The sequence below is a fragment of the Parambassis ranga genome, chromosome 14 (assembly GCF_900634625.1).
Source record: "Parambassis ranga chromosome 14, fParRan2.1, whole genome shotgun sequence".
Classification (NCBI taxonomy): Eukaryota; Metazoa; Chordata; class Actinopteri; family Ambassidae; genus Parambassis; species Parambassis ranga.
In genome coordinates this window covers 19,695,225-19,707,229 of record NC_041034.1, presented here as the reverse complement: position 1 = coordinate 19,707,229, position 12,005 = coordinate 19,695,225, and the positions used below count along the sequence as shown (strand labels likewise).

Sequence of the window (12,005 nt, the reverse complement as noted above, 5' to 3'; positions counted from 1 at the left end):
AAGAGATTGATATTTTCTGCCACTCACACATTCATTTCTCACCAAGTTGCTTCATTAGAGTTGAAAATATTGCTTTAAATCTCTCTCGGTGCAAATAAAATTACTCATCAACTTAAACTTAATCCTCAGAACCCCAAGCAGTTTCTTGGCATTTTCCACTCCTGTCATATTTGTAGTCAGTGTGGGCTCATTTTTCACTGCAGTATAAACTGCTGCACAGTCATGGCTACAAGGAGAGAAGTCAAACGTGCCTTTGTACAATATAACACAGTTAGAAAGACATAAAACTTAAACAGGAGAAGAAAAAAATGTGTAGATATTTATACACTTTAAATAAACAACAGTTATTTTTTCAGCATATCTTCATGTGCACACAGGTGCTACAGCTTCTAGTAAAGATTGGGGCAGCAATAGATTTTTTGTCATTTGATTCTAGTCACACATAAATCAGTCACAGCATCCTATTTGCAGTGAAGACTGCAAAAATGTTACTGATGAAATATCATATATATCATATCATGTTCAGATTTGGTGTCATTTCACCCACTGGCCGGCTGGTTTTAGAGGCCAGAGGGTTATAAACTTAAATTCACCTTCAGGAGGAGACATCTCAGTCCAATTACTGACCTGAGATGTCCTCTTCTTGGAATGAGCTGTCCTGCCAGCACAACAAATTGCCAAATAACAGGGATGAGTCATCCAGTGGCAATAATAAATTGTCCACTGATTAAAATGAGCTGGCAAAAGCAGAATGGAACGGGTTATATAACAATTAAAATGCACTCATTCTGAAAAACATTCTATTTGGTGCTTTAACACTTACACGCTGACTTTCCTGCTTTATAGCCAGACACCTCTCCCTCCCTGTGACATTAATGCCCTCCCTCTTTAGAATCAAGCTCTGATTGCATGTGATTGATCTGTTTGAAGCGTGTTATTGATCGTGTTGGCCTCTCGCTGTCTGTCATGAACGATGCCTGGATCTCCCCAGATGCATCCTGCTCCGTGTTATTTTGTGATGAATTGATGGATTTCTTTCATCCTCTCTGTATTTTCTATCACTGTATCTGCTGTTTGTTGCATTCGGACGATTCCTGTGTTAAACCTCATTACAGCTGTCTGTCCTTGCTTTCTTCCACTTTTTGAGCGCTGGCTGTGTTTTATCATGATGCCCCCCTCACCCCCCCTCCCCTCCCCCTCCTTTAGATGCACTGAGACTGACATTAGCAGCACATTAAAAAACACAGACTCTTCATTAATTTCAATGAGCCCGCTGCATTGGTGTAGCAGGGGGGGGGGGGGGGGGGGGGGGCTGCCGCAGAGGGGCTGAGGCGGACAACAACAAAGGTTTGTCCTAGTTCAACTTTTGCTCCTGTGCTGCACAACATCTGGCACCAAACTGTGATAGACATTGGCCTGCATGTTAAATAATTACAGCATTATTATGTAGAATGAAACCTGATAGTCACAGGGACAGGGGAGTAAATGATCACATTATCAGTTCTAAACCTTCCTTCTGTCTGATGCAACCTGTCTGATAAAAGCTTTCCCAGTTTGTGGTCCATTCTTTTAATCTGTACCCTGAAATATCACAGCCACACCACAGCCTGAAGGCTATTGTTGGCCTCAATGATCCCAGAACAGGGGGCCATTTGCATTCTGTAACAAATGACTCTCAATTAATTAAATTCTTAATCAAGATACTTCAGCAGCAAAAACACACAGAAAAGTCACTTAGTTTCTTTTTTTCTGTTGAACAATAAATCTGTTTAATCTGTTAATTAAACTTATTACAGAAATGATTTCTTTTTTAACTTAGTCATCTCAAACCCTTAACCTGCATGTTATTTTTTTAATTACACCATTTGTCACAACATGAAATGGTAAAAACAAAAAGAATTGTGAACTTTTATATGGTCATTGAATGCATCACATGAAAATATTGAAATTTGAGCCTAAAATCCTGTTTGTATCAATAAACAAAACTGCCAAAATCAAACTGTTTGTACAAAGAAAGCTCTGTAAAAAAAAAATTCCACAGTCCATGGCACAACTAGTAAGCCATAGCTGACACATTAGAAAAAAAAAATCATTGACTATTGGGCTAATCGGCCGAAGGGTTAAAAAGGAAGAGAGGTATAAGTTTGGCTTTAGAATGACTAAATCAATGCAGATACTACAACAATAAAAAAAACCTATTCAACACTTATTTATAGAATTTCTCTCAGCTAATCAGAAACGTACATCTGTGAATACAAACAGAGGAAACCTAGGAAACGACCAACTAGCACTAGTCCACAGTGAGAAAGACAGACAGTGAGAAAGATAATGGGGTGTGATTGGACACAACAGTTGGAGCAAGGGGCCTTTATTGTTCTCTGCAGCCCCTGTGGCCCCTGTGCTACACTGTCGTTAAAGGGGGGGAGGAGGTTAATGCTCTTCCTCACACCACCTGTTGTCAACGCCTCCCCCCTCCACACCAAACCCCTTCATCCTTCTGCTTTTGTCTCACTGACCCTTTATAACACACACACACACGCTGGTTGCACTCGCCTTTAGTATCGTCTAATTAATTCATTGCTATCCTCTGGAGGAGGGTTTGGCTAGTGTGGGGCTGGCTCAATGACCGGCAGACGGCCAGATCATACAGAGGGGGTTAAGCCAGAGGCCCGCGGCCTCACTCCAGCCATCTGATCCCCCCCTTTTTCTGAGACCAGAATGACCACCGGCTCTGTCCTCTGCAAGGCCGGGACCTGCAATCCCATTAGTGAAGCATGAGCACACATCAGAGCTCGAGCACAAACAGGAGTGCTTGTTATCATCTGACTGAGTGTGTCACTGCCGTGGGGTCCAGTAGGAAATACTGTATCACTCCCTCGGTGCGGTGAATACAAATACAACCTGACTCATGACAGGCGTGTGTGTTTGGTGATGCACGGTGTTGTCACTGCGGTATCTCAGCTGGTTAAAATGTGTACAGAAAGCACCTGAGCTACAGAGGTGCCCTGACAAATGGACCTGAATGGGCCTCCGTGCTGCTGTGGATGCACAGGAAGAAGCCAACCTGTATCAAATAAAGTCAGCTTATGAAGACAGCTCATTGATTGAAGCCGTTTAGAACAGATTATAGGGCTGATACAAGATAAGATCTGCTGAGGATTTCAGTTTGACCTCAGCTTAGGTCAACAGCCTCTCTTTCTTCCACTCAAATAGGTTTCATCCTTAATTGGTCAGAAGCCAAACAGAATCAGATGTCTCCTTACAGATAATATCAGCTCATTCAGAGCAGGCTAATGGCTAAAAAGGAGCTCATTCATTATATGCTAACCAGTGTTAACAGTTAAACAGCTTGGGGCTGAGGCTTAACAGTTATTCAGTTTATGCTAATAGACACGGTAGACTAGATAACTCACTGTTATCATATTGTTAGAGTAAGTATAATGAATGTTTAGGATATCTTTATGATATTTTAAGGGATATTTTGGTATTTAACTACAGGCTTGAATCAAACCAAGGCTGCTGGAATGAGGACTATAGTTTCAGTTCTACCAGACGAGACCCTAAAACCAGCATTTTGATTCAGATCACAGAGTCATATACAGGCTTCAATGATGCACTCCACTGTGGACGACAGAATGTCCTGCAGAGCTCCTATCACAACCCATATGGCTCCAGACCACTGGGGTTAATAACAGAGACAGAGGGCAGCTCCAGGAGAGCAGAGAGTGGATGGAGAGGGGGGTGGGGGGTCAGAGTGGGAGTGGGGGGTCACTTTATCTCTTTTATCAGAGCCACTCAAGCTAAACTTCTCTCCTCGCTATGACACCCCCAAATCCTTTATACACACCCTGAAATCCATTTTATGCACACTGATCGAAACCGATATGACAGGTGTGTGTGTGTGTGTGATGATGTGTGTGTCTCCAGTGTCTCAGAGAAAAACAGAAAGAGAAAGGAGGATCCAGCTGGTGACAGTGCTGTTCAGCTGTTTCCGTCACACTGAGAAAGTTGGTCCAGACTACCGTTACAAAGCCTACACACACACACACACACACACACACACGAGGACAGGAGTTTCACCACATCCTCACCTGTTCATTCCCAAAATTCCTCACGGCAGCTGCTATCGAACCTTGGGGGCGTGACCTCAAAACAACTTTCAAAAAAGGGTGTGTAAGTCACTTTTAGGGGCACAAAAAGCCCTCGGAGGTTTCCCCCCTCCTCACAGCCGCTTTTATTTGACATGCATTTGACTCCACCCCCGCTACCTTAGAAAAAAAAGCACCTCTCCCCTACTCTTCCCCTTCTAGCGTGAATATTCATGAGCCATAAAGCCAGGCGGTGGAGACATAGCAGGCATAATAAAAACGTCAGAGGTGTAAAACACTCAAAAGGAAAAGCCAGCCAGGAGCTTGGGCAAGTCACTCTGAATGTCAAATCCCCACCCAGGGGTGTCTGGCCCGTTAGGTCTATTGTGCTTGACTGACTTTTATCCATCTGACATGAATTGGCCTCTGCTCCAGGCACGCAACTTTGTAGGCCACATTTTCAGGATCAAAGATTCTCTTTTTATGCGTGTAATCGGATAGGAGCGGGCCGCCAAACACACACTTTGGAAGGAAATACTTAGTAAATACATGTAGGATTGACTCTTAATGCAAGGTAACATCACACAGAGGGCCTAGAGGAAGGGATTTTTTGAAGCTAAGCTGCGTGAATATTTTCTGAAACTGTGCATCATTTTTCTTTTGGTATAAATACTCTCTTAATCTCAGAACCTCTTGAGCCTCGGCATCAAAATTACATCTGCTGCAGTTCCATCAAACATCCATTCATCAAACATATCATTACTAATAAGTGGAAACTGCTACTGAAGCAGAACCATCCCTAATGAGTTATTGAGTGCCTAATTGTCAGTATATAAATACTTGCAAAGGAACAATGATCTGCACATAACTGAGAAATAATGATTGATAATTACCCATCTATCCTGGGTAATTATCAGAACAAGACTCCTAAACATTTATAAATATTATGTATTTTAGCTGTGATCACATTTTCTACATCTCATTGACCCAGCAACGTATTTTTTTGTAGATATTTTGTAAAAGACTCTTACAAGGACACAACCTTTCAAACATATCAACTCAAATATACAAAAATGTCATGTGTGCTGGATGTTTCTGTTGTTTTTTTTTAGCTATGTACAGTAATAACCAATAAAACTGCAAAAAAGTAATCCACTGAAATACATGTGACATCTAATATTTTTAACATACAAAATACTAATCTACTGTCTAAGTAATATTTAGTAATATTTCCCATTTTCCCAAAGCTCATAAATAATTACTGAATTGTTTCTGCTTCCCTGAGCACCCTTACCAGACTGTAAAACCTTATATAGATGCACACCTAAAATCCCAAGCCGCCAAACTTGTATTAGTGACAGAAGTATTCGCTTCTCTGATCATCCACCCAACAAACAAACAATGACATCTGTGATGAGGAGAAAGTGGAACATCTTGGTGTTATACAATCTTTGCAGGAGAGCTGAGTTCTGGACCTTTGGGACCTCAATGGTTGCTAGAGCCTTGGGTCAGTGGTGTGATTGGAGCCATGTTCCAGAGTGGGCTCCAAAAAGGGGATCCTCAAGGAACATGTTTAATGGCTGATGTAGATTAGGATCCATCCTGATCTACATCGTATACATAAATACATAATACATATAAAAGATGGAAACTATAGTCCAAAACCTGGCTATAGACCTGGTGAGAGTTTTACTCCAAATAAGGTCATAATGTTTCCATTTGTGCACACTGCACTGTTGCGTATAGGTATAGGAATTATAAGGTCAAGAGTTGCAAGAAATATTTTGTTTTAAACATCACAAATGGAATCTGCCAGCATTTTACCAGCACCTTTAAAAGCCTGAACAGGGTGCTTTTACAGTGGAGTGTCACTGTATAGTTAAAATCCTTTCAAACAAAGTTGAAAGATGATTGCTTTAATTCACCATGAGAAAATGTCTCCACTCTAAAAACATGAGCACTCTTGTCAACTCACACAAAAGACATCAAGATATGAAACACTTCAACACAAACACCTCCAAATAAAAGCTCGAGTTTACCGTCACTGGAAAATATTGCCGGTTCAACTCAGCGGCTGCCTGGAGCAGATGGACTGTTAGGGGTTAAACCTCCTGAACCTTCCACTCTTCCCACTGCGTTTGGCTCCCACCCCTGATACCAAAATATACACAGCACCACATAATGCGGCTCCATCTCAGTTTGCCCCCAGAGCTTCCAAGTCACAGGCTGAGGAGCAAAGTGACACCATGCCACAAAGTGCCATCTTGTGCCTCCTCTGGTGCCATGTTGAGGCCCCTGGCAGCCCCAGGCAGGCTTATGTGCCTTTGGCCTCGTCTCCGGCCCCTTTGGTACCATGCAGAGGGGGGCTGGAAGGAGCTGGCTCTGCCTCAGCTTTGGCACCAGGCAGTGTTTGTTCTATATAACCTCGCTCTCTCTTTCTCTCTCTCTGGAGGCGATACTCCAAAGTGTGTGTGTGTGTTGGCAGCCCCCAAGTGCACAAAAAGACAAGTTAAAAAAAAAAAAAAACTGTTTCTCTTCTACAAGCGTGGATTAGGGATTCTTATCTGTGAGCAACTACTTTACGCCAAGTTGTGTCTGTGTGCAGACAGCTGCAGAGAATGTCAGCTCCCAGCAGAGATACATACAGAAACAGACATGGGCTGATCAGCGAGTGGCCTTGCAGATGGAGATCATTCTGGTTTTAACTCACTGAATTCCAAGCAGCTCCTGGGTGTTTTCCCCTCCTGTCCCATTTTTAATCAGTGTTGGCTCATGTTTCACTGAAATATTAAGTCCAGCACCTCTATGGAAAGAGCACAGTCATAGCTCTGAGTAGAGACACAACTCAAATATGTCTTTTGTGCAATTTAACACAGTTCTGGGCATACATCATACAAACACTAAATGTGAAAATTGATTTTATTCCATTATTAATAATTAATATCATGATTTTTAGCCCCACATGATGCAATCAAGGACCATCAGAAAGCTCACAATTTTAAAGTTCTTCCTGTATGTAGAGTTTCTGGCTCAGAGGGTCAATTACAAACCCTTTCGCTTGCAAACATGACCATGCACAGAGCCTTGTCTAAGATTTTGCTGACCGACAAAAGAACTCTTTGGTTACCTTCAAGAGCTGCCAACCATACTGTATCTCAAAGGAGCTGGCAGTAATAATATTAAATCTGTGTCCATGCATTTGGTTCACTGCTGCCCAATATGTCTGGAATTTAGAGTTTCTTTGAAACTCAAAAGAAGAGCTTAAAAGATGCACAGTGTAAAGACACTGTTGAGGCAAACATTAGGGATTATTGGTGGGGAGCAAGAAATTTCTGGCATCTGTCGCTGCGCCGTTCCCCCTGCTCGTTTTCATAAGCAGCTCTGTGAAAAGTGATTCACAACACCTCCGCCTATTCTACCTGACTGCTTTCCGCACACAGCTTATGCCTCAAACACCCTGCAGCTCTTCAGGTTGATACTGAAATGGAGTTGAAAAGTAATTCTTCTCGCTGCTCGAGGAAAGCTTTCAGGTGAGGTGGCGGACACACTGCGCAGATCCCGGCTGGTTGAAGAGTCGGGAGAGTGATTCATGGGCTGCGGAGGAAACTCAGCCTGATTATTAACTTTGGGGCCTTTCAGGAAAATATGCCGCCGGACCACAAGGTGTTGGCCAGGAGTCTTGAGTTTCACAGGTTTTCAGTCCATTTTAATGCGTTCAGCTGGTTTATATTAGTGCAATGAGAAATTCCAGAGATTGTTTTACTTTTAAAGGGTGGACCAGAGTGAGGGAGATGTTTAAATTGTGTTTCTGCAAGACTCTTTTTCGTCTAAATTCGCAGATAAGCAAAGATAACAGTACTAATGTTGTCTGTTATATAAGCAGCATTTCCACAGCAGTACTTTGCCCTCAACTTTATTTGTATTCAGAAAACCTTCCTGGATTCCATTAATGCCGCCTTCTGCTGTTGCTGTCAAAATAAAGTGCAACTTAATAGAGCTCTTCTAAAAGTAAAGCTTTAATTGGTGCCACTGTTTAAAGAGGTATCTGTTGGACTCTGACAGGAGTTTGTTGTATTTTAAGGAGCTAACATCTGCTGGTGAGAAGCTGCCAACTAACCTTTCGTCCCAGCCCTGCGAGACAGTTTTTCAGCGTTCCTGTCCGGTGGCGACAAGTGTTATCTTTGTCGCTGGAGCTAGCTGTCATCCATCTACATTAACAGGCCCCCACTTGCAGCAGTCGGGCTCTGCGGAGCGGGGAGAAGATAGGATGTGGCGTCGGAGGCTGGAGAGGGAGGGGGTGCGGGTCTGAGGGTGAAAGCTGCCGGGGAGATCTGACACCAAGGTCAGGGGTGGCGTCTGAGTTAACTCAGCTGAGTGAAGGCGATGATAAGAGACCGGAGAGTCTTTTGAAGCTGCATGTGCTTTGAGCCAGCAGCTAACGTTATTACCCCTGAACTTTATCTGTGATTTAATTCACTTCTTATTACATGATGTTTGACACCTGTTGTGGACAAGCATCGGGTTATCTCTTCCACCCTTTCTGGCCTATACGCAGAGCACACTATGGTTGAACAGCAGCATTCACTCTCTCGCGATCCACACACACACACACAGCAACTGCAGCAATAAATAAAAAGAAGGCACTTACTTGCAACTTCCAGGGACGCATTTCGACTGACAGCCTCACCAAGGTAGTTGCGCGCCACACACACGTACACGCCTTCATCTGGCTTGCTCCGCCTTCCGTGGACGATTCGAAGGAAGAAGAGGGAGCCGCTGGGTAGCAACATCCGGTGCGATCGGGGGTCCTCTCGATCCGTCTCCACCCGCTCGCCGTCTTTGTACCATTCCACCATCGGAGTCGGACGTCCCTCTGCTTTACAGTTGAGTGTGGCTGGCTCGCCCTTGGAGACTATCAAATCAGACGGGTGCTCTACTATCCGGGGAGCAGCATCCTCTAACCTGGGTCGGGATCCTGGAGGGGGAAAAAAAAAGACAGAACGGGTTAGACTCTTGATCATCATGCAGGTGATTGTGGTGGAGTTTTCCATGATGCTGTGAAAATGAGTGGGTGCAGTTTAAAGACAGAAGTAGTGAAGAGTCAAAGCTAAATGATGAAAAAACTCAATTAAACCATGGCAACACTGCAAAGGGAAGAGAGAGCTGAATAAATACAGAACCTGAAAATCCTCAGTCTTTTTATACATTCTGGCCTCTCCACAAAAAGCCAAGTGGGCGGCACAACTTATAAAAGCACAGTTACCCTATTTCTAAACCTCTCAAGCTGCAGAATAACGCACAATTTTATCACCAACAACATGGCTGTGTGAAATGAGCATGTAATGTAATTGCTCGACAGTTGCATTCAAAGAGGACGTGTGAAATTACATGCTCTAAATTCTCCAACTGCGGAGGGGAAGGAGGTAGACTAAAATACTCATCAATACATAGAACAATCTCCATCCAGAGAAATCCTTACATCTGTAAGTTTGCACCCAGCTCTGCATGGTACAAGTTGTAATCACTATGTTTCTGGTCACTTGAAGTCAAGTTTGTGGTGGTTCCCACAGAATTTGTTTTGTGAAGTGTTTTAAGTGCTTTCCTCCCTGCCTTCTCATCTTTTTTTTTCTTCCTTTTTCTGTGATTTGAATGACAGCATGTTGGCGGCACAATTATGTATGAAAAGCAATAACACAAAGTCAGGCACCGTGAGGCATAAGTGCAACATCCCCCTGGAGAGCAAATGAAAGAATGACAACAGGAGGTGCGTCTTTGCCAGTGTTCCGGCGATGATTGTCGCTGCAGTCATGGGGTGTGTTTCTGATTTGTCTTGCCTTCCTACTCATCCAAGAGGCCGTGCTGTTGTTAAACTAAAACAATTTTTCACTGTCACAGAACTGCTGCGTTTAGTGCTGCTGCAGTATATGGTCCTGTGTTTGTGTTTTCAGGGCATACATAGCGACACAAGCTGTTGTGCATACAATCTTATGAGGTGCACTGCACTGTCTGTGCTGCATGGCTGACATGAGTGGTAAAAGGTAGCAGAGCTTCATACCACAGTTCATCCCACTGTCCTGATAACATCTGATAAGAAAAGCAGCCCCGTCCTTTTAAAGTGGCAAATCCTCTACAAAGTTCTGCAGGATTAAAAACTACACATAAGTGCCTTTCACTGACAGGGGATATGGAACAGGGTCTGACGGTGCAATTACATTCTCAGAGATGGAGAAATAGGAAACTCTGAATTGGAGGAAATGGTGCTGAGGCTTCCAATTAGACTCAAATAGCAGCTGCTTTTGGCTTTCAAGCACTGAAAGCACATCACAGGATACAGATACATCTTTAAAGGCTGTACTTCCCTGCTGTCACTGTGCACTCAATGCTGCATTTTCCTCTTGTCTTAAAGTGAAAAAGTACAACGTGAAATACACCGTACGAGTTGTGTTTATATAAGATTGGGTGCAAATTAAGGTGTACAGATTCTTATAGTATAGTATAGTATACAGCACTAGGAACAGTAAGAATACTACTGGGTACCTTTGGGTATTGTTCACATTTAAAGCCCTACAGACACCATGTTTTGCTATTCACTGTCTGCTGATCTTCTGCTAATATTTACTCTTGCTGATGTTAGTAAAATGCTAAGCTAACGAGAACCAAGAAAAAAAGGACTAATTATCCTCACAATGACTGCATACTTTTGAAGACAATAGCTGCACTCTTCAATGGACAGATCTGTAGACTAGTTGGGCACAACAAGTCTGCCCCAAGTGTTTTTTATTAGTAAAGAAAAAAGCATAAGGTGCATTCTATGTTTCACTGCACACCGCTGACAGAACAGTACCTTGTGATAAACCAGAGGTCTTGCAAAATCCAGACCGCCAAAACGCTGGTGCAACCTTTGAATTTTGTACTGCACAGTTCAAGTCTTACTCTCCATCTGTTTCTCCAATGTATAGTCCTTAAGCCCAGATTTGCTCTTATGCACCAAGTGCAACTCATTTATCATTTATTTGATTATAATTATTCCAATCCTCCTCTTAGCAATGGTGGAAAACTTGCCACAGGTCTGGTATGGATTTAGTCTGTCTCTGAATGTAATCCCAGGCTGTCTGTAATCTCAGACGCCTCCCTGATGATTCCAAATCAATTTAAACTGCCTGAAGTGCCTAAAATGTTTACACATTTGCTGTAGCTTTAACATTCAGCACCCTCCCCTATAAATAGGAAACAATATACAGTACACACTGACCTTACAGTTATCAAAACTGAGAACTTTTACATGTGGTACCAGCTGAAACATAACCAAAGAAACGCAATGTTTCTTTTCTTTTCTTTTTTTTCTTTTACAACATTGCCTTCCGGCAGAATAAAACAGTTGTCATTTTGTTAAGTGCCTCTCCTTCCACAAGGTCACTTGGCTTTGCAGACTGTTCGTCTAATAGCTTTAAGGTAGAATGCATCGTGGCTAAACTGAGCCTGTCTGGATGCGGGTGGGGAGATGGGAATGGGAGGGGTACTGTCTGAGCTGAGAGCTCAGCAGGACACAGCCCTTTAAGAGCTGACTCATAAATTTTACAGTACAAGATGGTTGGAACAAGCCATGTGGAAATGTAAAGCAAAGGCTTTTAAAGAGGACGAGACCACACTGTGTGGGACTGAGCTAAATATCATCAAGAGAACGCCCATGTGGAACGTGGACGTTCAACTGGAAGTGAACACTGACACTTGAACATGATATCCTCTGACGTCCAAGGATATGAAGGCTTGATGAAATGATCTCTCAGCTGCTGTCTCTCACAAGCAGAAATGCTTTTCAACCTCAATGGTGTATACCTTTATAAACTGCATCCCAGATCATTCAAAGGATGATGGAAAAATGTAAGCCACATGATCAAACATTTGAATGCATGTCAA

General features: G+C 42.9%; 1 protein-coding gene across 4 annotated transcripts in view; it reads right to left on the bottom strand.

Moving 5' to 3' along the window:
- robo3 (roundabout, axon guidance receptor, homolog 3 (Drosophila)) overlaps positions 1-12,005 on the bottom strand; it is a 71,945-nt gene that overhangs the window by 48,401 nt on the left and 11,539 nt on the right. For all 4 annotated transcript variants that reach the window (XM_028420930.1, XM_028420931.1, XM_028420932.1 and 1 more), the window contains exon 2: positions 8,737-9,063. In XM_028420930.1, the coding sequence (XP_028276731.1) occupies positions 8,737-9,063 (327 nt within the window). The remainder of the gene's footprint in view (positions 1-8,736; positions 9,064-12,005) is intronic.